Here is a 26,891-nt window from a genome sequence, read left to right as displayed (position 1 = left end):
AAGAAAATGGATGGATGGGAATGGTTGTTTAAATATGCCGTCTGATTGGCTGGCAGTTCAGGGTGTAGTCCGCCTCCTGCCCGATGATCGCTGCAAGGCTCCAGCACTACTGCGAAACTTGTGAGGATAAACAGCTTGAAAAATGGACATGGACACATTTTCATGCTCTTTCAAACCAAAAACATTGTAAAAGGGTATGGGTAGGGAAGCACAAAGCAAGAAAGGAAAGGCTGACAATGGTGGGGTTGATACAGCTTTTATTTAGAATTACAACATTCAGATCTTCAGCTTTCATCTTCCAGTTGTTTATTCAAGCAAAAGTAAAATGAGCCCATTTCACACCCAAATGAATCCCATATAAATTAAAAAGTTATGCCTTATACGTACGGTGTATATATATACACACACACACACACACATACCTGTATATGCATCAAAAAAACAACTGAAGAGCACAAATCTATCATACTCCAAGGTTACGTGAGGCCCTTTGTGCAATCACTAAATGATTTTAAAATCTAGCAAAAGTCATACATTAAACTGTTAAATACCTACATTATCTGTCCATTCACAGCTGATTTGGAGTCTCAACCGCTGACTTTGTGCAACAGGCAGGGTTCACACACGTACCTCAGCAGTACTAAGAAATGAATCTCTGTCATAGCCACATATTTTGAAGACAAAAGAACAGTTTACAATATTATCATTGCTGACAAGTCAGATAGAAGAGGAAAGATATCTGGCAAATGGAGGTCTCAACACTGATATTGTACAGTATTTACACCACCCCACATAAAGTTATCAAGATACTAAAACACCAGTGAAGACACAGCAAAATGGACCAAGAAACAGGAAAAACAACACACTAGCTGAGTTGTAAATACCGAAGGGAGTTTGTTTCCTATTCCGGTAATTTATGTTGAGTTTCACAAGTCCCCAAATGCTTCTACATTCTGGCCAAGCACGTGGGAGCCATTTCCTAGTAAGTTTCACTCTCTCACAATTCACCGACACAATTGAGGCATGGAACACCACTGTAACAACTAATGTTGTACATGTCATGTACATGACGCTTTTCTGTTTCACTTAGGGGTTTCATCCCCTTTTGTTTCCTGCGGTTTATAAAAAACTGATTCACTGCCACTTGAACGGGTTAGGGTTAAGGTGGGGAGTATAGGGTACCAAACCCCCTGATACGAACTGTTCGGTCCTTGTACGACCGCTGTCAGAGGTTGGTCTGCCGGCAATAAGTCAGACTCGTTTCTGGTGAGAGTTGGACTCCACCAAGGCTGCCCTTTGTCACCGATTTTATTCATAACCTTTACGGACAGAATCTCTAGGCACAGCCGAGGTGTAGAATGTGTCCGGTTTGGTGGCCTCAGCATCACATCGCTACTCTTTGCAGATTATGTGGTTCTGTCAGCTTCATTAAGTCGTGAGAGACAGATCGGTGCAGCATCTGCAGTGATGCGGACTTTGTATCGGTCCGTTGTGGTAAAGAGGGAGCTAAATCGAAAAGCGAAGCTCTCAATTTACCAGTCGATCTACCCTCCCTTCCTAACCTCACCTATGGCCACCAGCTGTGGGTCGTGATCGCAAGAACAAGATCATAGATACAAGCGCCCAAAATGAGTTTCCTCCGCAGGGTGTCCAGACTTTCCCTTAGAGATAGGGTGAGAAGCTTGGTCATCTTGGAGGGGCTCAGTGTCAAGCTGCTGTTCCTCCGCATTGAGAGGAGGCAGATGAGGTGGCTTGGGAATCTGATCCGGACGGCTCCCTGGTGAGATGTTCTGGGCTTGTCGCACCGGAAAGAGACCTCAGGGACGACCCAGGACACACTGGAGTGACTTTGTCTCTCAGCTGGCTTGGGGACTCCTTGGGATCCCTTCGGAAGAGCTGAAAGAAAGTGGTTGGGAAAGGGAAGTTTGGGTATCACCGCTGAAGGTGCTTCACCTTTGCCCTGACCCGGAAAAGTGGTAGAAAATGGATGGTTGGATGGATGGTGTTGGGTTATTTTTAGGGGAAAGCAAATGTTACAATCTTATAGAAGCTATACAATTACTATTTTACATTTTAGCGAAGTGTCATTTTCAAGTGTTGTCCCATGCAGAGAAAGACAATAATTCTCAGGGCATTGCAGTGACTGGAACTGGACTGTTCTGTTTGTCTTAGAAAAAATTTCAGCTCTCATCAGAGCAGGCTTCATCAATTCATGTTGCAGGAACTGATGAAAGAGTCCTATTGCAGTTGATTGAATGCCCTGATGATATTGAAATTAGATGAGAAATGAGACTAAAATGATTGGGTATATTCATGGGGATACAAAAGTAATAAAATATTTACAAAAAGGGTTGTATAATAATTTTTGTGAGATATTGCCCCTTTCAATATTACAAGATTACATTTTTGTGTATTATCATGGGCAGTATGATATGACAACCTTAACCGGGGTGCATACTGTATTCTGTGCAACTACTAGGCTTATTCTGCTTTTTTTTTTGCGTGTGTGTGTTAGTTAGCCAATTAAATCTTCCAATTAGTTTTAGTTTGTGAAGTAGTGGCGTTAATGTACTGGATAGTAAGGATGCTGAACTGTGATGGATACATTACTAATCTGTCAATTGTTTGACTGAACTTCACCAGCTGTTTCTTTTTCTCAGACTCTTTGTACATTTCAATTTCTTGACCTCTTTGAGTACACAGTCAGCCCTCTTTAATTTCTCCATTGCCATTGTCAGCAGATCTCCTGGAGTGCATTCTTCGTGTCTCCTCATATTGGAAGAACATACGCTGTTCATGAGCTGGTTTGTCTTGTCCATCTCCAGAGTTAATTCATTTTCAAGTTTGATCACGTCAACACTTAACACATCATTTCTTGTAATAGCCTCTGAATGGCACTGCAACGAAATAATAGTTGAGTCAGACAGCAGATCTCCAAAGGAGACGGATCTAATATTGGTTGACAGATGCATGGCCTCGGGGTGCCGATATATTGCGACATTTGAGCCAACATGAGTTGTAGCTGTGACTATTGGCGTCAATAAAGTATCACAGCTACAAGTGTTCAGCATGTGTGTACCGGTATCATTCCCGCCCAAGGCAGTTGTAGATGTAAATGCGTTTTCACATGCGGAGGCTTTACTCTTGGCATTTAAATGCTGGCGGCTATTGAGACATTCCTTGTCGGCATTTGTCTTTTCTTGTGTTGTTGGTAAAAACATTTCACTGGGGGTGGTTGAGTCATTTGGCAAAACATCACTACAGATGGAAGTGAAAAGAACTGGTCTTCCAAGACAAGAGTTGTGGTCTTCTCCCTCTTGAGATCCAGTTTTGTCATCTTCTATTGCTTGGATGTTAAAATTAGGCGACTCACGTTTTGTCTTTTCATCTTCTGAAACTAAAGTCGTGTCATCACCAACACAGGGAAGAGTTTCATATTCTTTCTGAGGCACTCTTGGATTATTTTGCTGTACTTGTTGCTTGTTCTTATCGCTGTCCGGTGCACATTTGGTCTCTTGGTTTGGTTCGGAAGGACAACAGGAGGGTTTCTTGTCTTTGGTGGGTGGGGTTGGAGGTTGGGTATGGCGTTTCAATTGAGAATTTCCCGCAAGCTCACTTGAGGCGCCACCTGGGGGATCGGGAGATGTTGATAATAGACTTGTGTTTTTCCAAGCAGCCTTTTCTTGTCTTTCCACTGGGAGCTTGATGATCTTGAAATCACAAAAGAAATATTTATATGTTATAAAGAGATTATATTTTAGTATACCATTTAGTAACATGCAAGCTTGAATATTCGTTGCATGTGAATGTTGTCATTTTTGTTCTGGCAACCAACCTTTGACCCACTCTGGCTCTTTGCATGTGAATTTTCTGCAGTCTCAGTGAAGTTGCACTCAAGGACAGAGGATTTGTTAGTTTCTCGAGGCATATCAGTGACATCAACGTTGGCGCCATATGTCCCATTCGCCACTGCAGCATCTAAAAGCTCAAGATCCAAGCGTTGCAAGCCTTCACATGACAACTCTGCTACCTAAAAGGGGAACAAATATCATGCACATGAATTGAATAATTTAAGATCTGATGATGCAGTGCACCATAGTTTTACCAAACACCCAGTGACTTTGCCAATGCATGAACAGAAATTATTTTTTTTAAATTGCATTTCAACAGTGCGCAATACCTTTGACGTTATTCAGAAGATACATGTCAAATTAAGGCTGACTATTTCTAAAAAAATTGTTATCTGTCAAGCATTTTGACAAAAAGCAATTTCAATGTAAATTGAAGATATTTGGTTCATTCTTCACCTGAGGTCATTGGTTAGTGTCTTGTTGCCATAAAATACGACCAACAGCATGCCTCTAAAGACTTCAAGCATCATTTGATATCAACATTTGGACAGCCACAGATTCTTGTTCACCCTGTGCTTGACCCAGATGTCTTTCGACTGCATAAGGATGATTGCAAATGAATACATACATTTTCTATACCACTTACAGCGTACTGTTTGGGACTGTGGAGACCTGGAGCCTAATGAAGCTGTCTGGGTGAAATGCAGACAACACCCTGGACCTATTCCCAGTTAATCACGGGGCACATATCGAGACAGACAACTGAAGTCCACGTGCAATGAAGTTATGTGAGTTAACCTCTACACCCTCCAAAAATAAAACAGTGTATCTCTCTCCACGATTATCACAATAATACCTTTGACAGAACCAGGACAGGACCCAAATAAAACAAGACTAGGAGCAGTCTCAAGTGGATGTATTACACTGTAATAACCATAGTCCATGTAATCAACCTTTTCCTTCTGGAAGGGAACAATACCCCCAATGTCCAATCATTATGGAGGATACCTGATTCTCATATGGAATCGAGCAATTGTACAGAGACAGGAAAACCACATTTCCGGTGGTCTTCAGTAGCCCCTCTGAGATGCCACAGACATTTGATACTACGAGAGGCAGTCAAGAACTTCTTATTCTTTTCCTGGGGTCAATTTTCATCTTGCTTTATTTATTGCAATAGAAAGGCAATACACAGAAATAAAGCCCAAAATGTTTGGTTTCATTTCTACTTTTCACTCTTATCCCCGTTTTTCTCAAAACACTGTCTTAAAATGAACAAGACGATATATGCCAGCCTCTTAAAATCCAGTAGGCTGCGCTTTTATCTTTATTTTTTTTCCTTTTCTTTATTTTTTTTTACAGCCTGCTTAACATATTCATCATTGGGAAGCCTGCTGACACACAAACCACAAATTCTGCTTTTAAAAGTCCAAAAAGGTAATAACCTGAAGACGCCAGTTGAGTATGGGCAATGGGGTTTGGTTGTCCACTCAAATGAACTGATAACTTCACAAGCTCCTTTGCTTGTCACGAAGGACACTCAAAGCATGCTCTTGTTCTTTCCCATGGATCCTGGCCACCCACTTTTTGCATAAACTGAAGCCTATTCTAGCTTCACCACACACATTTTACAACCTTTTGAAAATGTTTAGTGGTGGTTCCTTTTCCAAACAAGAAACTGCATGACAACTTTCCGGCAGACATGCATGCAACAATGACCTCATTTTCGAAATGGCTGACAGGAAGAGGGCAGGGTTAAACAAACCTTTTTTTCCTCTCTAATCTAAACCTTCAAACAACGATTTGAACCACTATCTGAGAAAAGATGGGATGAAAATGTCAGTTATTAGGTTCAATCAAATTTGACTCATTTGTTACTTTTTAACTGCACCTCATAGTTTCAACATATTACTTATTTCAGTCACAGATCATGGATTATACTGGATTATACAATTATTATTTGGATCAGAGAGACAAACCTGTTCACCTAAGTGCACAAACACTTTGACATCAGTGTACAGCACAGCTCAGTATTATTTGTAAATATTGGAGAGCGAGAACCAAATTGTCCTGTAGCCTGGATCAACTGACATCATGTCACAATGAGGATGGAGAAGGTCTTTATATCCTCACTGATGATGATGATGATGATAATATCAGTTATAGGAAAGTCATGGCTTCATTGGATCATCACGAGAGCATCGTTGTCAGTGACAACTTAACCTTAACTGCTTGCCTTTTTTATTATGGTACAGCCTGAGATCACCCACAACCCATGACGGTGACTTTGGTCAGTGATCTGTCTTCTCAGATGTTTCCTAATTTTGTTGCTTTATTTTATATTTATGCTTTGCCTTGTTGAAACATGTTAGAACACAGATATTACTACGACTCAGGTATTGAGTAAATCGTGAGTAACTTTTTTTTTTTTTTAATCAGTGCATGCGCATCAATGAAATACATTTTAATCATGCAAATGTGCAAATTCTTGCGTGTCTGGGCAGTGTGATAATTAGCACATACCCCTGGAGAAGAATGTTTTTATGAATGTGGGCTGATATGCGCAACAACAAAACATATACAATTAACCTCAAAGAGTTTTCTAAAGTTGTAAGTGAGATGAAATATCCACTTTTGAGCAGACAGAACCAGACAAAAACTACAATACATGAAAGCTGTTGTTTTTCTTCATCTTAATGTAAAAACAAGTCACGGGCTGTTGTCTTCAACGGTAACATTGCCACTTCATGTCGATATGCAGACTCGTCGCCATCTTTGATGAGGCAGATGACCGTGGTGTCGTCTGCAAACATCAGGAGTTTGACAGTCGGATGCCATGAGGTGCAGTCGTTAGTGTAAAGCGAAAAGAGCAGAAGTGAGAGGACACAACCTTGGGGTGCTCCGGTGCTGATGGTGCGTGTGGATGAGGTGGTGTCCCCCAGCCTCACCTGTTGTGTCCTGCTCATCAGGAAGTTGTAGATCCATTGGGAGATGGCAGGCGAGACGGTGAGCTGGAGAAGTTTGGAAGAGAGGAGTTCAGGGATGATGGTGTTGAAAGCAGAGCTGAAGTCCATGAACAGGATCCTTGCATAGGTACCTTCGTTGTCTAGATGTTCAAGGATGAAGTGCAGACCCATGGGGACTGCATCATCTGCAGATCTGCTAGCTCGATAGGCTTACTGCAGTGGGTCCAGCTGGGGATGCTCTTGAGGTGGTTCAGCACAAGGCGTTCAAAGGACTTCATCACCACAGATGTCAAGGAAAAAGGCCTGTAGGCATTAAGGCCTGAGACTGCTGCTTTTTTGGGACCGGTATAATGAGGAGCATTTGAAGAAAGCTGGTACTTCACACAGTTCTAGAGACCTGTTGATGATTTTTGTAAAGACAGGAGCAAGTTGGTCTGCACAGACTTGAGACCTGGTGCTTTGTTGATCTTTTGTTGTTTGAAGATCTGTCTACCGTCCCCTTCATGGATGCTAAACGGTGGAGAGGAAGGTGGAGTGGAAGGTGGTGCGGGTTGGTGGGTGTGTAATGTGGAAATGTCCAACTCGAATCTGCAGTAAAACCTATTTACGTCGTCGGCTAGCCCGCTCTTGTTTTCCACCGGGGGTGAACGTCACCCGTAGTTAGTGAGCGATTGGAGACCGTGCCAGACTGATTTGGAGTCATTCGTCACTCTTTGCAATGTTAATTCCTTTAGTCAGCTGATTTTCTAGTGCGATTGTAGAAGGACCTGTCCCAACTGCGATATGCAATCTCTTTAACATGGCGGAGTTGCCCATGTCTGGCTGCAAACCATCATTTGTTGTTATTGAACCCGCAAAACACACACCTCACAGAAAGTGACATACGCGGTAACAATTTCTGTGTATTCATTTAGGCTGCACGCTGAATTTTCAAAGATACTCCCGTCTGTACAGTCAAAGCAGCTTTGAAGTTTTAATTTGGCCTCCTTGGTCCACTTTTTAACTGATTTTGCTAAAGGCTCGCACATTTAAGTGCTTGCCTGTATGTCGGTATTAAGTACAACAAGCAGTGATCAGAGAAGCTAATGGGTGCGTAAGGAATTGCAGGATATGCGTTTTTTACGAAAGTGGAACATTGGTCTAGGACAGGGGTGTCAAACTCATTTTTCTCACGGGCTGCATTGTAGTTCCGGCTTACCTCAGAGGGCCGTGACTGTGAAACGATAACAATATTTAATCGTCTCCTCATATTTACAGCATCAATTTACGAACTCGTTTTGGAATCAGAAATCAAGGGCAATGTGTTTTTCAATTGGTAACAAAAATTCTTGGAATACCTCAACTTCATCAATTATGATAATCACATTTTGAAATTTTGACACAGATTTTGCAAGAATCATGAAAATGGACTCTAGATTTGGCTCCGCAGGCCACATAAAATCATGTGGGGGCCAAAACTGGCCCCCAGGCCTAGGTTTGACACCTGTGGTCAAGGGTGATATTTTCCCTATTCGGACATTTTAAGTGCTGCTTATATCTAGGGAGTTCGTGATTTAGTTTAGCAGTGTTGAAACCTCCGAGGATAATGAGCGGTGAATCAGTGTGTTTTTTCCTCAATCTCCTTTACCTGCTCGGCGAGCGTTAGCAGTGCGGCATTCATGCTCGTTTGAGGCGGAATGTACACACCGACGAGAATAAAAGCTGCAAACTCACGTGGTGAACAAAATGGCTTACAGTTAAAAAACAACGACTCTAAAACCGGGGTGCAGCGTGTGCTTAGCTCTGTAACTTCCGTGCACCATTTCTCATTGATGTAAAAGCATATTCCACCACCTTTCAATTTCTGTGTTAGCTCCATGTTGACAAGGGATCTCATTCATCACTGCTCTTTTCTGTGTAAATGTGTGTGTCGATAAGGTTCTTTCTCTTTCCGGTTCCATGGTAACTGAAGTGAGCACCGTGTTTCTTCCTCCGTCGAAAAGATAAAATAACAAAAGTTATTCCACGCGAGATGGCTGCGGCAACACTCCAAGACATATCGCAGTTGGGACAGGTCCTTCTACAATCGCACTAGAAAATCAGCTGACTAAAAGAATTAACATTGCAAAGAGTGACGAATGACTCCAAATCAGTCTGGCACGGTCTCCAATCGCTCACTAACTACAGGTGAAAGCCCGTTAGTGTAATGGCGGCGTCCATGGTCCGTCCACAAAGCCAAGTCTCTGTAAAGCACAGGGCTGCAGAATGTCCAAGGTCTTTCCAGGTCCTGATCAGAAGCAGAAGTTCATCCATTTTGTTGGCTAGGGTGCGTAGGTTCGTAAGAGGAATCGACGGGAGCACTCGTCAATGTCCTCTTTTCCACAGGTTAACTTGTGAACCGGCTCGTGCCCTCCTTCGTCGCCGACGTGTAGCCTTGAAGAGTACGCCAACGAGTAACTCTTGAAAAATATTCAGCGAATTGGCAAGAGTTGTCGAAAAAAGTCCGGTGAAGACTCTGTTGGTTACAAGTCCTCTTGTGTGTACTTGAGTCCTGAGACACCCGAAAAACACACAAACAGTACCAGACAGTACCTGCCAACGGCAGCCACACTGGTAGGCACCATCTATATCAATAGGACTCCTTCTTCAGCCTGATTGCATCCCTCAGGTTCGGGGATTGCTGCCATGACAGGCCACCTTACGGCCACAGCTCCAATCTGCTGCCCCAGCAATGGAGCCGCGTCTTAACTCCTCTCAAGGTGACTGGTACCAGAGCCCAAGCTGTGTGTAGAGGGTAGCCCAACTATATATAGTCAAAACCTATGAACCTCACACCCAAGTTCAGGCCACTCCCTGCCAGAAAGATGACATTCCACACTCCTAGACCAGCTTCTTTCACCGGGGATCGGAACCCCAAGGTCTCTGCCCACCACCCAGCACACACTACCCCTATGGCCCATCCCACAGTTGGTGAGCTCATGAGAAGGGCAACCCACATTACCCTTTCGGGCTGTGCACAGCTGAGCCTGGCCACCAAGCGCTCGCCTTCAAGCCCCCGTTACAGGCCTGGCTCCACTCCAGTCCTCCAAACCCTCCAGATCCCTGCTCCCTCCAATTCGTCATTTGCTAGCAACTGGTACTCAAGATACTCAAAGAGACACAAATGCGAAGGGATCTCAGGCAGCTGAGAGGATTCGGAAGTGATTCGGAATTAAAGGAATACCATTCATAATTCTCACATTTAGCATCACTTTTTGATTTTTAACTGATTATACGTTACAAATTTTATAGTGTTTACAGTGCTAATTTTCATTTTATTATTGTTAGCACTGCTATTTTGTTGAAGTTGGACAATGTTCTCAGTGACTTTTTGTCACAAATACGCACTTTCATAATTCCATGCCATGATGACTGGCCATGTATGAATATTGCTCATAAACATCTGTGAGTTGCGCAGTTTAGGTTCCACATGGGGCGATTATTGAAGTGAGGCTAGTGATTTAAAACTCCCCATTTACATAAACAGTGGATTAAAGAATGCGTGCACAATGACATAAACCTCTTTTAGATGAATCCTGGTTGGTGGACGGCGGTGATGGTTCCCTTTGGGTCTTGTTCGGGTTATATGCTGTAAATTACTGCTTTCATCCATTTTAACCTGTGGAAAAAATACAATTAGTCAATAGATTTTTCTACTTTATGGATGCAGATACATGTATAGTAGATTTATTTAAAGGGATACTGGAGAGGAAAACACTTTGTATAATTTTACAATACCTCATCCAACACTTTGTTCTTTGCTCGATTGATCCCGTCACTTAGGGCTTCAATCCAAGCCTCCTTTTCTTCTGCAGTCTGTACTTGGAATTTAATATTATGGATCTGTTCGTAATATAAAAAAAAAAAAAAACAAGATTGAATGTAACCAATCAGTGATCAGAACTTCATGCTTTAAATAAATCGAGTAGTGCATGAGGTGGCACGGTGGCGCAGCTGGTAAAGCGTTGGCCTCACAGTTCTGGGGACCTTTTCTCCGGGCACGCTGGTTTGCTCCCACTTCCCCAAAACATACAACATTAATTGGACACTCTAACTTGCCCGTAGGTGTGATTATGAGTGCGATCCTTTGTTTGTCTCTATGTACCCTGCAATTGGCTGGCAACCAGTTCAGGGTGTACCCCGCCTCCTGCCCGTTGACAGGTGGTATAGGCTCCAACACTCCCCGTGACCCTCGTGAGGATAAGCGGCAAAGAAAATGGATGGATGGAAGTAGTAGATGACCTGCATTTTCTTTGCTCCAGACTTAAAATCTTCCCTTTTAATTAGGCTTGTATTCAGGACTATAAGTGCACTTTATATGCACCCAATTTTACATCTATCTGGCAAGTATTGAAAATACTTCTCAAAATTATGTTTCATATAATTTTGAGAAGTATTCCCTCGACTATAACTGCTACATGGATACCCTCACTTCTCAGACACTTGACTTGATTGCAGTGGCGTGATGCTGAACTACATCATGAGATTGCTTCTAAAAATTTGACTGCTGCATTTTACTGACAAAAAGCATCCTTGGCATTCCAACTTTCAGTTTCAGACAGTTTGGACAGAGGGACCCTCAACACCTTGATAATCTTCTGAGGTTTTCGAGCTGATCCACTGTTCCACGGCCGTAATGAAAATCTACACTGCTCCTACTGAATCTGATCCAACTTCCTAATGTACCATTCTCTCCAGAACCCTTGACTCCTCCCACATCTAAAAAACATGCGCCATTAATTGGACACTCTAAATTACCCTAGATCTGATTGAGAGTGCGGCTGCTTGTCTCCATGTGCCCTGCAATTGGCTGGCAACCAGTTCAGGGTGTATAAGTGATAAGTGGCTAAGAAAATGGATGGATGAATATGTTTGGGCCAGTGCTTTTTGGCTGTGTGCATATGGATTCTAAACACACTTTTATAAATGAGACCCCTTGTTATACAGTGAAGAAAATAAGCATTTGAACACCCTGCTATATTGCAAGTTCTCCAACTTAAAAATCATGCATGCAATTTTCAGGTAGGTGCATGTCCACTGTGAGAGAGATGATCTAAAAAGAAAAATCCAGAAATCACAATGTATGATTTTTTTATGAGTTATTTGTGTGATACAGCTGCAAATAAGTATAAGTATTTGAAGACCTGAGAAAACCAATGTTAATATTCGGTACAGTAGCCTTTGTTTGCAATTACAGAGGTCAAATGATTCCTGTAGTTGTTCACCAGGTTTGCACACACTGCAGGAGGGACTTCGGCCCACTCCTCCACACAGATCTCCTCTAGATCAGACAGGTTTCTGGGCTGTCGGTGAGAAACACAGAGTTTCAGCTCCCTCCACCTTTCTAAGGATCATTGGGATCCCACGAGGTGATATCTTGCATAGGGCTCCACTCCGGATGAGATTGACCGTCATGTTTAGCTTCTTCCATTTTCTAGTGATTGTTTGGACTTTTTTTTCACCCAGCTGCAGGGCAATTTCCCCGTAGCCCTTTCCAGCCATGTGGAGTTGTCCAATTTTGTCTCTGGGGTCTTTGGACAGCTCTTTGGTCTTGGTTGTGTTACAAGTTTGAGTCTTCCTGATTGTATGGGGTGGACAGGTGTCTTTATGCAGCTAACAACCTCACACAGGTGCATCTGATTCAGGGAAGGTGGATTTTTAAAGGCAGACTAACATGTCTTCGAGGGTCAGAATTCTAGCTGATAGACAGGGGTTCAAATACTTATTTGCGGCTGTATCACACAAATAAATGGTTTGAAAAATCATACATTGTGATTTCTGGATTTTTCTTTTTAGATTATATCTGTCACAGTGGACATGGACCTACGATGAAAATCTCAGACCCGTCCATGATTTCTAAGTGGGAGAACTTACAATATAGCAGGGTGTTCAAATACTTATTTTCTTCTCTGTACCTCTGTTACCTTGTTTCTTTTTTCTTTGCTGTTATTCAAAATTTACCCGTGTACTGCACAAATGCAGTCATACGGAATAAACAATAACTGCACTGTGCTTCCAGAAGGTTTTCACAGTCCTTCACATTTTCCATTTAATAATATAAATTGCTGATATCATCTATCTAACCTCTGGATTTCTTTTTATTCAGGAGTTATTTTTGGGATGTGGCAGTCCTTGGAAGGCCTAACTTCCGTCTCTGTCAACCTCCTCCAGCTCCAGTAAGGGCACACACCAAAATTCAAGTCCACTAAGCACATACCTTCCCCCTTTGAGTAGAGAGCCAGTCCAGTCTTACATGACAAGGTTGAAAGGTTAGCCACATGGAACCTCTTGTATTAAAAGTTTGTTATTATTCAGGGCAGTGGCGTTTTGGTGGTTTTTTTGTTTGTTTGTTTTTTAAATAAGAGCAACATGTGCAGCCGCCCAGGCTGCCAATCTCGAAAGAAGGAGGAGGGGGGATTAAAAACATTCCCATCATCATCTGATTGCTCGATATGCAAAATAAATGGCACCTTGTCGACTTGCTATCGGTGGAGCCTATCGATTAAGTAATTGCACCGAATTTACACTGGTAGGACAGAGCTAAATTCAGTATGTGTGCAAGATGATGCAATTGCCTACAATGACATAGATGGTGTTTGTCAATGTTGTTGACTCAGCAGTAAGGCGCTTTTCCAAGATGACATTTGTTAAAATATACTTAAGGTAAAAAAATATATAATTTGAATGCCACTGGCCTGTCACTCGCATGACACTCAACATAATTGACATCATCATATTGTATTGTTTATTTGAATTATAACTTCTCAAAATTTTTCTTTAAGCTTACCTTACTTCCAGACTTGGGTGATCTAATCAGGATGAGTCTGTGTTTTCTCATGAATAGATTTTTTAATTCATGACATTTATCGTAGTTTTCTAGATCAAGACTTTCGATGCAATTTTTCAGTTCCTGGAACGCAAACTAAGTGTTATTCAACAGTATCACTGACAAATGAGTTATAATACAATTCAGAGGGTGTTGAGGATTCTATTTCTCTGCCGTATATAAATGCCTGTATTCACTTTAAATAACTTAAATCAAACATATAAAGCTCAAGGCCTGCAGGCCACATCACTCTGACCCTCTTACCCACTGGGGTGAAACTCAATATACAAATATATCCGGCCTTCCAAGATAATTTAAATGTCTATTAATAATGGTCTGCTAAATTGAACTTCCCCAAATTATACTATAACTCCCATAATGCACTGTGACAGCTACCACCCTGCTCCTCGATAAGCACTGACAATGGCAAGAAGTTAATGTAACAGTGCCTCAGCAGTTACAAGTTACAAGCTAACCCTCTAATTAGCCAGACAAAAAGTGGACTTTGGGTGCACCTTAAAGTCCAGTTCCTCAAAACAGTGAACATTACATGGAAGTTGATCTCATGCCACTATACTAAAAAGCATCTCAAGTCTCTTAAAAATGCATGGAGGAGCCTGCTTGGGCTATCTTAAATCGAGGAACGTCTGATGTATCTGTCACGACCCATCGGTACGGAGGGAGGACCCAAATGCAGGACTCCGGAGGAGCAAAGGTAGTTCGGGAAAAGTGTTTATTCGGTCCAAAGTCGGGGATCAGGCAGACAGTCAAGTCCAACAGCGGTAGTCAGGACGTTGGGCGTAGAGAGCAGGTCCGCGGGCAGGCAGGGGTCGGTACACGGGAGATCGATTAGGGAAGGCAGGAGCATCAAAGACGTCAGGCTTACGGGGTCGGTCGGAGGACAGGCGGAGGTTGGAACACCAGGGTTGATGATCAAGAATACGGGAGTGGAGGAACGGGGCATGAGTTGCGACAATCTGGCCAAGCCAGACCGTCCACTGGGTTCTATATATACACCGGGGTAATCACTGCCGATGAGGCGCAGGTGTGCCCCTCCTAATCAGAACCGGTGTGGTGGGACCCGCCCAGCCAGGGTTGGACCGGCAGGAACATGACAGTACCTTCCTCAGAAATACCACAGCTCCTCGATGGTGGCGTTCAAAAAGGGCAAGCACATTCATGGCATTTTGTGCTCGACAGGAATAAGAAATTCCAGATTTAAATTTTTTTTTAAAAATCTTGGAGAATGTCGCAAAGGGGCATTGCCCATACTAATAAGGATCTGCTAGCAGGCAATTCTGCAGAATTTTCTTCTATACAAGATTAAAACCTATTAATAAATGGGAAATATTTGCATGTTCTCCTCGTGCCTTTGTGGGTTTTCTCCGGGCACTGCAGTTTACTCCCACATCCCAAAAACATGCAACATTAATTGGACACACATTGGATAAATTGCCCCTAGGTGTGATTGTGAGTGCAACTGTTGCCTGTCTCCATGTGCCCTGTGATTGGCTTACGAACACATTTCCCTCCCATTTATGGAGTGTCTCTGAAAGCATCCACACACTCATGCATTGTAAACATGAATAGCGGATGCACTCGTTTTTTATTTTTATTTTTTGCAAATTCAGTACAGTATACAGTATAATGTGTTCAACTGGATTTTCTCTTGGAAGCCTCTAACCAAACACACTTAATGAAAAATACATCTTATTCATAAACTGTTCACAGGCACCAGAATGACAGTCAAGATTTTTAATAATATTAATCAGGCAGAAATAAATTATGTTCAGTTCATGTTCACCCAAAATATGAAGTAGTTCATGAACTTTCATTATTGAAATTGTTCAGGTAAAATGATGTTTTTTACAGTGGAAATGATAACATACCTCATTTTCATAAACCAGCACACAAGTCTTGTCCACAAGGATGTAGCTGTCTTTATAGCTTGCCAGCAGTCTGCAAGGGGCCTTTTTCACCCAACCGGCCTTCCCAAGAAATTTGGGGTTGTTACACTGAGCTTGCTCCTCACGTGTGGCCTTCAATAAGAAAAATGCACAATGTTACATTCAAATTGCATGCATGTAGACAGATATTTTGTTCGCTGTGAGTACCAAGTGCACACAGCACTGTTAAGTTATGAATTTAAAATGAGTATTTTCTACGTGAGAAAGCACAATCAAATCAATCAAATTCCATTGGAAGCCAATCAGAGGTCAAGTGATGCGTTGTTAACATATAAAAGCAAGGGCGGCCACGCACATCTCAACATGAGTAATGAGTTGACAAAATTGATGAAATAAATCACAAGAGGAATGGTTACATTTACAGGAGAACCAACCTTCTTTACTTAGTATAGAATGTAACTTTTCTTAAAAAAAAAAAAAAAAAAAAGAATATACACAATGGATGCATATCAAGATAGACAAAAGTGCTCCTCCACATCAGTCTGAATGACTATCAAAGTCAAGTGAGACGAAGACTGTCCCACATGTCCATAGCAAATGACGTATAAGTACGTGCACACACAAACACGTCCACTATTGTTCTTTTATTTATTTTTTTTTGTTCTGTTCTCTTTTTTTTCCTTTTTCCCACTCCCTGTCCCCTCGAGCACTCTGTTGTTCTGTTCGACCACGGTCTAGCAATGTGAAGGGAGCACCTAGAAGTATAAATAATTGTGATGCATATATATCGTATCCTCTGTGTAGACTCAGGAGACGAGTATTTGTGAGCCAAGAAAGAGTAGCACAGGTGCATTATTTGCCTTGGGAGTGTTGATGGAGAAGTACACAGAAGGTCAGAAGGAGCTCCGTTGCTCTGCAAGGTCTGAATGGTCATCTGATGAGAAGGAGAGAGTGTTCACGCCTTTGCACATTGTGGTACTTTCATCATGCATGAGGGTCAAGAAGCTGCATCATGCCTACTCTGAGCACGGCAGCGTGTGGTTACAATTTTGACGAGATCGTGGATTCAAGGGTAATGACCAGAATGTCAAGTAATGAAGGAAGTCAAAACTGAAGAAACACGTTTTTACTGGGCATTTCGAATAGCTGTGGAAGTCCTAACATTTTGGTGTGATGTATGAATATTATGCAGATTTTCTTCTGACAATAGCAATCACTAAAAATATGCATAGTGAGGGTTTTGGAAGTTGTGTGTTCCACTAACCTAACAGGAGCCTGTCTTAAATAACTAAATAAATAAATGAATAAATAAATACATACATACATACATACAGAAATAAATGCCATTTTACAAACAAACAGGTCACTTTAGTACCCAACAGCGTCCACCTTAAAACTTTGCATTGTATTTAACATTGAGGAACAATACTTTCACATTTAGTGTCAAAGAACTGTTTGGTTTTTCTAAATTTAGGTGATTTTTGTTTTATATGTGCAATATATTTGAAAGAATCACTATATACAGTGAAGAAAATAAGTATTTCAACACCCTGCTATATTGAAAGTCCTCCTACTTAGAAATCATGGAGGGGTCTGAAATTTTCATCATAGGTGCATGTCCACTGTGAGAGAGATAATCTAAAAAGAAAAATCCAGAAATCACAATGTATCCATTTATTTGTGTGATACAGCTGCAAATAAGTATTTGAACACCTGTCTATCAGCTAGAATTTGGACCCTCAAAGACCTTTAGTCCACCTCCACTCAATGCATTATCCAGATGTGTGAGGTCATTAGCTGCATAAAAACACCTGTCCACCCCATACAATCATCCATCAATTTTCTTTTGCTGCTTATCCTCACGAGGGTCGCAGAGAGTGCTGCAACCTATCCCAGCAGTCAACGGGCAGGAGGCGGGAGACACCCTGAACTGGTTGCCAGCAAATCGCAGGGCACATCGAGACAAACAGCCGCACTCACAATCACACCTAGGGGCAATTTAGAGTGTACAATTAATGTTGCATGATTTTGGGATGTGGGAGGAAACCGGAGTGCCCGGAAAAAAACCCACGCAGCCACAGGGAGAACATGCAAACTCCACACAGGGAGGGCCGAGATTGAACACGGGTCTTCAGAACTGTGAGGCCAACACTTTACCAGCTGATCCATCGTGTCGCCCCCATACAATCAGTAAGACTCAAACTTGTAACATGGGCAAGATCAAAGTGCTGTCCAAAGACAGCAGAGACAAAATTGTACAACTCCACACGGCTGTAAAGGGCTACGGAGAAATTGCCAAGCAGCTTGGTAAAAAAAGGTCCATTGTTGGAGCAATCATTAGAAAATGGAAGAAGCTAAAATGATGGTCAATCTCAATCGGAGTGGAGCCCCATGCAAGATATCACCTCGTGGGGTCTCAATGATCCTTAGAAAGGTGAGAAATCACCCCAGGACTACACAACAGGACTTGGTCAATGACCTGAGAAGAGCTGCGACCACCGTTTCCAAGGTGACTGTTGGTAATACACAAAGACGTCATGGTTTGAAATCATGCATGGCACGGAAAGTTCCCCTGGTGAAACGAGCATATGTCAAGACCCATCTTAAGTTTGCCAATGACCATTTGGATGATACAAAGGAGTCATGGGAGAAAGTTTTGTGGTCAGATGAGACAAAAATGGAACTTTTTGGTCATAATTACACTGACCGTGTTTGGAGGAAGACAAATGATGAGTCCCATCCCAAGAACACCATCCCTACTGTGAAACATGGGGGTGGTAGCATCCTGCCTTGGAGGTGTTTTTCTGCACATGGGACAGGACGACTGCACTGTATTAAGGAGAGGATGACCGCGGCCATGTATTATGAGATTTTGGGGAACAACCTCTTTCCCTCAGTCAGAGAATTGAAGATGGGTCGTGGCTGGGTCTTTCAACATGACAATGACCCAAAGCACACATCCAGGAAAACCAAGGAGTGGCTCTGTAAGAAGCATATCTAGGTTCTGGCGTGGCCTAGCCAGTCTCCAGACCTAAACCCAAAAGAAAATCTTTGGAGGGAGCTGAAACTCAGTGTTTCTTGGGGACAGCCCAGAAACCTGTCTGATCTGGAGAAGATCTGTGTGGAGGAGTGGGCCAGAATCCCTCCTGCAGTTTGTGCAAACCTGGTGAAAAACTACAGGAAACGTTTGACCTCTGTAATCACCAACAAAGGTTTCTCGACCAAATATTAACATTGGTTTTATCAGGTGTTCAAATACTTATTTGCAGTTGTATCACACATAAATCGTTAAAAAAAATCATACATTGCGATTTCTGGATTTTTCTTTTTAGATTATCTCTCTCACAGTGGACATGCACCTACGATGGAAAATTTCAGACCCCTCCATGATTTCAAAGTGGGAGAACTTTCAATATAGCAGGGTGTTCAAATACTTATTTTCTTCACTGTAAGTAGTTTCCCCCAAGATTAGGTGGAGTATTAATGTTCCAACTGTGCTGATAAAAATGTTCAATATTGCCTGTGGTTTGTTATGGGTAACTATTTGGGTCTACCACACCTTTTTCTTTTCCTTTTGGCTTGTCCCGTTAGGGATCACCACAGCGTGTTATGTTTTTCCATCTAAGCCTATCTCGTGCATCTTCCTCTCCTAACACCCACTGTCCTCATGTCCTCCCTTACAACATCCATCAACATTTTCTTTGGTCTTCCTCTCACTCTTTTGTCTGGCAGCTCCATCCTCAGCACCCTTCTACCAATATACTCACTCTCTCGCCTCTGAACATGTCCAAACCATCAAAGTCTGTTCTCTCGAATCTTGTCTCCAAAACATTCAACTTTGGCTGTCCCTTCAATGAGCTCATTTCTAATCCTATCCAACCTGTTCACTCCAAGCGAAAACCTCAGCATCTTCATTTCTGCTACCTCCAGTTCTGTTTCCTGTTGTTTCTTCAGTACTACCGTCTCTAATCCGTAAATCATGGCCGGCATCACCACTGTTTTAAAAACTTTGCCATTCATGCTAGCAGAGACTCTTCTGTCACATAACACACCAGACACCTTTCGCCAGCTGTTCCAACCTGCTTGGACCTGTTTCTTAACTTCCTTACCACATTCACCATTGCTCTGGATTGTTGAGCCTAAATATTTGAAGTCGTCCACCCTCGCTATCTCTTCTCCCTGTAGCCTCACTTTTCCCCCTCCACTTTTCTCTTTCACGCACATATATTTTTTTTTACTTCGGCTAATCTTCATTCCTCTCCTTTCCAGTGCATGTCTCTATCTTTCTAATTGTTCCTCTGCATGCTCCCTGCTTTCACTGCATATCACAATATCATCTGCGAACATCATGGTCAAGGGGATTCCAGTCAAACCTCATCTGTCAGACTATCCATTACCACTGCAAACAGGAAGGGGCTCAGAGCTGATCCCTGATCCGGTCCCAGCTCCACCTTAAATTCCTCTGTCACACCTAAGGCACACCTCACCATTGTTCTGCTGCCATCGTACATGTCCTGTACTATTTTAACATACTTCTCTGCCACACCAGACTTACGCATGCAGTACCACTGTTCCTCTCTTGGTACTCTGTCATAGGCTTTCTCTAGATCCACAAAGACACAATGTAGCTCCTTCTGACCTTCTCTGTACTTTTCCACTAGCATCCTCAAGGCAAATAATGCATCTGTGGTACTCTTTCTAGGCATGAAACCATACTGTTGCTCGCAGATACTTACTTCTGTCCTGAGTCTAGCCTCCACTACTCTTTCCCATAACTTCATTGTGTGGCTCATCAACTTTATTCCTCTATAGTTCCCACAGCCCTGAACATCCCCTTTGTTCTTAAAAATGGGAACTAGAGCACTTTTTCCCCATTCTTCAGGCATATTTTCGCCCGCTAGTATTCTGTTGAATAAGTTGGTCAAAAACTCCACAGCCATCTCTCCAAATTGCTTCCATACCTCTACCTTTCCATTTTTCATCCTTTGTAGTGCCTTTCTGACTTCCCCCTTGGTAATCATTGCCACTTCCTGGTCCTTCACACTTGCCTCTTCAACTCTTACTTCTCTCTCATTTTCTTCATTCATCAACATCCATCTATTTAGCACACTACTGGCACCAGTCAACACATTTCCATCTCTATCCTTAATCACCCTTACCTACTGCACATCCTTCCCATCTCTATCCCTCTGTCTGGCCAACCTGTAGAGATCCTTTTCTCCTTCTTTCATGTCCAACCTGGTGTACATGTTGTCATATGCCTCTTGTTTAGCCTTTGCCACCTCTACCTTTGCCCTACGTCGCATCTCGATGTACTCCTTTCGCCTCTCCTCAGTCCTCTCAGTATCCCACTTCTTCTTCGCTAATCTCTTTCCTTGTATGACTCCCTGTATTATGGGGTTCCACCACCAAGTCTCCTTCTCCCCTTTCCTACCAGATGACACACCAAGTACTCTCCTGCCTGTCTCTCTGATCACCTTGGCTGTCGTCGTCCAGTCTTCCGGGAGCTTCGGTTGTCCATCGAGAGCCTGTCTCACCTCTTTCCGAAAGGCTGCATGACATTCTTCCTTCTCAGCTTCCACCACATGGTTCTCTGCTCTACCTTTGTCTTCTTAATCTTCCTACCCACCACCAGAATCATCCTACATACTACCATCCTATGCTGTCGAGCTACACTCTCCCCTACCACTACTTTACAGTCAGTAACCTCCTTCAGATTACATCGTCTGCACAAAATATAATCTACCTGCGTGGTTCTACCTCCGCTCTTGTAGGTCACTATATGTTCCTCCCTCTTCTGGAAATAAGTGTTCACTACAGCCATCTCCATCCTTTTTGCAAAGTCCACCACCATCTGCCCTTAAAAGTTCCTTTCCTGGATGCCGTACTTACCCATCACTTCTTCATCGCCCCTGTTTCCTTTACCAATATGTCCATTACAATCTGCACCAATCACAACTCTCTCGCTGTCTGGGATGCTCAGAACTACTTCATCTAGTTCCTTCCAGAATTTCTCTTTCAACTCTAGGTCACATCCTACCTGTGGTGCATAGCCGCTAACCACATTATACATAACACCCTCAATTTCAAATTTTAGTCTCATCACTCGATCTGATACTCTTTTCACCTCCAAGACATTCTTAGCCAGCTCTTCCTTTAAAATAATCCCTACTCCATTTCTCTTCCCATCTACTCCGTGGTAGAATAATTTAAACCCTGCTCCCAAACTTCTACCCTTACTACCTTTCCACCTGCTCTCTTGGATGCACAGAATATCAACCTTTCTCCTAATCATCATGTCAACCAACTCCCGAGCTTTTCCTGTCATAGTCCCAACATTCAAAGTCCCTACACTCAGTTATAGGCTCTGTGCATTCCTCTTTTTCTTCTGACGATGGATCCGGTCTCCTCCTCTTCTTTGTCTTCGACCCACAGTAGCTGAATTTCCACCGACGCCCTGCAGGTTAGCAGTGCCGGGGGCGGGCGTTGTTAACCCGGGCCACGACCGATCTGGTATTGGATTCTTTAGATGAACGCTCATATTTGTTTGGCACAGTTTTTACGACGGATGCCCTACCTGACGCAACCCTCTGCATTTATCCGGGCTTGGGACCGGCCTGCAGATTGCACTGGTTTGTGCCCCCTTAGGGCTGCATTATTTGGGTCTACCACATCACAGTATTTTAATGTTGGGCATTATGAGGGTACTTGAGAGCTAAATATTCGCAAAGTGGTCTAGTGTAGCAGTTGATCTATAAATTGAAATTTCGTCACTTTGGTTCCTCCTGATGGCTAAGAATGTGGGTTATGCCTTTTTAACCATTTAAAGTCTTTTTAAAGAAGCAGAATTTGCTAAAAGTTATCCTATGCTTGTGTTATTTGCGAGCTGTTTTTGTCCAGTCCTTGACTTCCTTTTTCTGCAAAATCAGCTTCCTGAAAGTGCACCCACATGTAATGCATGTTGACAGTTGCTTGCTCAACGGATTTAAGAAGATATAAATTACCTCACGACACTTCACCAGAATAGCTTAAGTAAGTTTCAAATTTGTGTACAATACTTAATGAGAAATACTACTCAAAACTACAGATACTAAAAACTAAAGCAACTGATGTCCAGGCCTACTTGCTCCTTTTTTCTTAACTTGAATTTGCCTTCTGAATGATTTAATCGCTTATTGATGCTGCATTCTAATTGTTTTACTTATGGAAAGGAACTTTGGCATGGTGAAGATATGTTTTTTTTATTTTCCAGAACACCTCCAGTTCACACAACTGAAGCATTCTCATTTTTGTTTTAGTTTGTTTTTTAACTGATCGGAGTCATAGAAGTCCCTCAAATTAAATTTGAAGGACTGACATGTGGAGAGAGGTCCACAAAATGATGTGTGGATGCCATCAATTCTCAAGTTAGTTGGTGAATGTACTCCGTGGTATTGTAAAGAAACCAAACTTTACTAAATTAATTGAGACTCGCTTTTGTTTACCACACGCTGAACATAGCAAGGTGAAAGACAGAACAAGGCCTAGGAGTATTAACAGTACATATCTGGTGACAACTTACATTTTCCATGATAAGGCCCAAATCCGTTACGTGAACTGCAAATAGCGTGAAATCACCCAACGTTGTTTTATCGCTTTTGTGACAATGTGAATCCTCCCCGATGGTCACATTTCTCACACTTCCCGAAGTGAAGAAAAAAAAAAAACAGAACTCTACCCTTTTATACACCACGAAGAGTACCCTTTCCTCTTTTGCTGCCAAGAAAAAAAATACAACGTTGGCTTCCGGCTTAAGCCTTGACATTATTAAGTCATCTGTATCCGTGAGTTTATTAGTTTGTCTCAATGTACTGAACTATGTTAAAAACAAAAACACAAACTTTAACAGCAGAACACGTGAACTCAGACAACAGAATGTACGATTCAATATACAAGACAATGTCCAAACATTGCAGCAATAAAAAAAAGAACTCAGTGCAATAAACAGTATGATTTGTAACCATCACATGAATGAAATAAGATATGAGATAAAACATAGGGTTGGAGGTACCAATATATTCTGTTACTGAGGCTTAAATTCATTTTGTGCCAAGATGGGTTTTGAGTCTAGTTTTAAACTCGGCTGAAGGATTATTTCTAACACTAGTCGGTATCTGAGAAGAATGAGCCCTTGTGAAAATTTTAGGCGAGACATTTGCTTTCAAATTTCAAATTGTAAGTTAAAAGCTTAAAAACAAAAAAACAAAACACTTAATGGATGAACACCAAACAGCAATCACTCTTAAAGTCTCATATCATTACCATTTCGACCCCACCGAAAATGACTCTCTCACATGGACTTAGTGTACAAAGTGTACAAACGTAAATTTTATTTTGTCACATGAGTGTGGAGAAAGGGCTGTACTGACAGCTACTTCTGTTTGACCTAGTTTTGTATCCGCTTTGTACATATTTGACTTCCTCTACTTGGTTGTCTTTGTGTAAAAGACCCACTTGTGTGAACACGTTTGTGATATTAACAGTGCTGGCTCAGGAGAGGGAGAGGAAGGCGGAGGTCCTTGCTAGTGACGTAAATAAGAAATTTGAATGACCTGATTTCAAGATAACAGTGTTTGTTATTCCCACCTGAAGAAATTGGGGCAGATGATTGTCTTCAAAATGGATTTCGTCACAGTGAAGTTTTAATGTGTTTTCTCTGTTGCGACTTTATACAAATTTCACATACACGCTTATTAGTGTAAGTGGGAGGGCTGCGTTCATCAGGCTTCAATCCAAAATGTTCCGATATCTTTGTGGTGGCATGAGGCTTTGAAACTCATTCCATTAATGCCATTCAATTTTCTGTTACTTTCCACCTACCGGCTCAGCATTAAACATTTTCAAAAGTGCACACACTCGTGCGCACATACGTACACGAACAATCAGTTGAAGGGTCGCTGCCCGGGACCATGAGGGGTTTCACGTATGCTTTCACATTGCAGGTTTTTTGTCAAAAGATGATCTAATAAAGTCGTAAACATGACCCTGTCCAATCTATTTTTTAATGTGTTGCAGCCATAAAATTCTATGTTAATGATTATTTGCCAAATACTTTTATTCTTTTCCTTTTGGCTTGTCCCGTTAGGGATCACCACAGCGTGTCATCTTTTTCCATTTAAGCCTATCTCCTGCATCTTCCTCTCTAACCTCAACTGCCCTCATGTCTTCCCTGACAACATCCATCAACCTTTTCTTTGGTCTTCCTCTCGCTCTTTTCCCTGGCAGCTCCATCCTCAGCACCCTTCCACCAATATACTCACTCTCTCGCCTCTGGACATGTCCAAACCATCGAAGTCTGTTCTCTTGAAATTAGTCTCCAAAACATCCAGCTTTGGCTGTCCCTCTAATGAGCTCATTTCTAATCCTATCCAACCTCCTCACTCCGAGCGAGAACCTCAACATCTTCATTTCTGCTACCTCCAGTTCGGCTTCCTGTTGTTTCTTCAGTGCCGCCGTCTGTAATCTGTACATCATGGCCGGCCTCACCACTGTTTTATAAACTTTGCCCTTCATCCTAGCAGAGACTCTTCTGTCACATAACCACACCTTTGCTAAATACAATAAAGTTTATTAGTTTGAACATGAAATATCTTGTCTTTGTAGTGTATTCAGTTAAATATAGATTGAACAAAATTTGCAAATTATTGTATTGATTTTATTTAACACATCTCAACTTCATTGGAATTGGGGTTGTACAGGCCTCCCAATCACAGCGTTCCAGGTCTCACTACCATTGCCCACATGAGCGTTGAAGTCCCCTAGCAGTTCAGAGCTGTCATGGGCCTGCCGGTCCATGTCCTGGCTGTGCCGGTCACCAACGCGGCATACTCCAGCAGCAATCAGTGAGGCGCACACCTGCGCCTCGTTCCGCGTAATCACGGCTGATACAAATAGGACGCAACATACGGTCTGGCCTTTGCCAGATCATTGCCTCATGCCTTGTTCCCGCACTCTGCTGATTCTGTTCCTGCTCTCCCGTGTACTGACCCCTGCCTGCCTACTGATCTACCTCTCACGCCTAACGACTTTGTTACTGCTGCTTCCGTGGACTGCCTGTTTGATCCCCGACACTGGACTGAATAAAAACGTTTCCCAAACTGCCTCTGCATCTCCCGAGATGGGTATTTGGTTCCAACCCTGTGTTCTGGTCATGACAAAATGATCTGGCCATAACATGGACCCAGCAGATCTAAGGCGGACGTATCGCCGAGCAGGAAGCCGCTATCCAGGTGACTAACCACAGGTTACAGGAGATGTGTGCTCGGATGGACTCTTAGTTCACGTCCATGTCCAGTGCTCCTGACACCAGTCCCACGACAGCTTTCGCTGCCCCGAGTCCAAGTCTGTATGCGCCCGCTCTCCTGCTGGTCACTCATGCCCAGAGGACCATGTGTACGCCACTCTCCAAGCCCGAGCAGTTCTCCGGAGTCTCAGGTAACATTAAACACTTCCTCGCACAGTGTGATCTCAACTTTGAGTGCAGACCTCCGCCTTTCCCACTGACCGCTCCTGGATAGCCTTCGTGATATCCCACCTGACAGCGAGAGCAGAGGCCCGGGCCACAGCCGAATGGACCCGCGGTTCCGATACTGTCGCACCTGGACCTCCTTTGTGGGAGCTATGACACAGATATTTCAATACCCGTCCCTGGAACGTGAGGCGGTGGGTTCGTTAATCTCACTCTGACAGGGGCAACGCAGAGTCGCGGATTACGTCATTGAGTTCCACATCCGAGCGGCAGAGAGCCGGTGGAACGAAGGAGCAGTCCTCGATGCATTCCTCCAGGGGCTGATGCCCGGGATTCAAGACCGCCTCATCACAGTGAAACTGCCCATGAACCTGGACTCGCTTATCGCCCTTGCCCTGAGAATCAACCAGAGGCTTGCAATACAGGGATAGGTCGATGCACTACAGGGGAACGTCCAACGGAACCTCGTACCACAGACCGCGTTCCAACGGGGGTCAGGTTGATGGGATGGAGCCCATTCAAGTCGAGGGGGTCAACGGCTTCCCCGAACAGCGGCAACGACGCCGGTGAGAGGGTTGGTGTTATTATTGCGGGCGGTTGGGCCACCTCGTGGCTCGCTGTCCTGTCAAGCTCCGCACGATCCGCACTCAGGGTGTCCACGCCGGTGAGTTTACAATGGGGATGACCGAGCCAGCTTGAGTAGGCTCACATGGAACGTCAGGTGGCCCCCTATTGATCTGGGGAGCTTCAGAGAAACAGCGACCGGATTAATCATCTTGGTGACGGGGGACGGGCCAATGAACCTGGGAGCCAGCT

General features: G+C 43.0%; 1 protein-coding gene across 2 annotated transcripts in view; it reads right to left on the bottom strand.

The window, feature by feature from the left end:
- Window positions 1–221: 221 nt before the first annotated feature.
- The window catches only part of plekho2 (pleckstrin homology domain containing, family O member 2), a 32,864-nt gene continuing 6,194 nt past the window's right edge, over window positions 222–26,891 (bottom strand). Inside the window, exons 1-7 of one of the 2 annotated variants that reach the window (XM_061815547.1) lie at window positions 23,130–23,266; window positions 15,551–15,700; window positions 13,623–13,745; window positions 10,574–10,678; window positions 10,356–10,454; window positions 3,836–4,030; window positions 222–3,710 (exon numbers count right to left, since the gene is read on the bottom strand). In XM_061815547.1, coding sequence (XP_061671531.1) covers window positions 2,637–3,710; window positions 3,836–4,030; window positions 10,356–10,454; window positions 10,574–10,678; window positions 13,623–13,745; window positions 15,551–15,700; window positions 23,130–23,138 — 1,755 coding nt within the window. In that variant the 5' untranslated portion in view covers window positions 23,139–23,266 and the 3' untranslated portion in view covers window positions 222–2,636. Of the gene's footprint in view, window positions 3,711–3,835; window positions 4,031–10,355; window positions 10,455–10,573; window positions 10,679–13,622; window positions 13,746–15,550; window positions 15,701–23,129; window positions 23,267–26,891 lie in introns of those variants that run through there. The other variant, XM_061815546.1, reaches the window with a different exon arrangement.

Source organism: Syngnathoides biaculeatus, chromosome 3 (genome assembly GCF_019802595.1).
Source record: "Syngnathoides biaculeatus isolate LvHL_M chromosome 3, ASM1980259v1, whole genome shotgun sequence".
Taxonomy (NCBI): domain Eukaryota; kingdom Metazoa; phylum Chordata; class Actinopteri; order Syngnathiformes; family Syngnathidae; genus Syngnathoides; species Syngnathoides biaculeatus.
The sequence above is the reverse complement of the archived record's forward strand: the minus strand, read 5'-3'. Positions and strand labels throughout refer to the sequence as shown.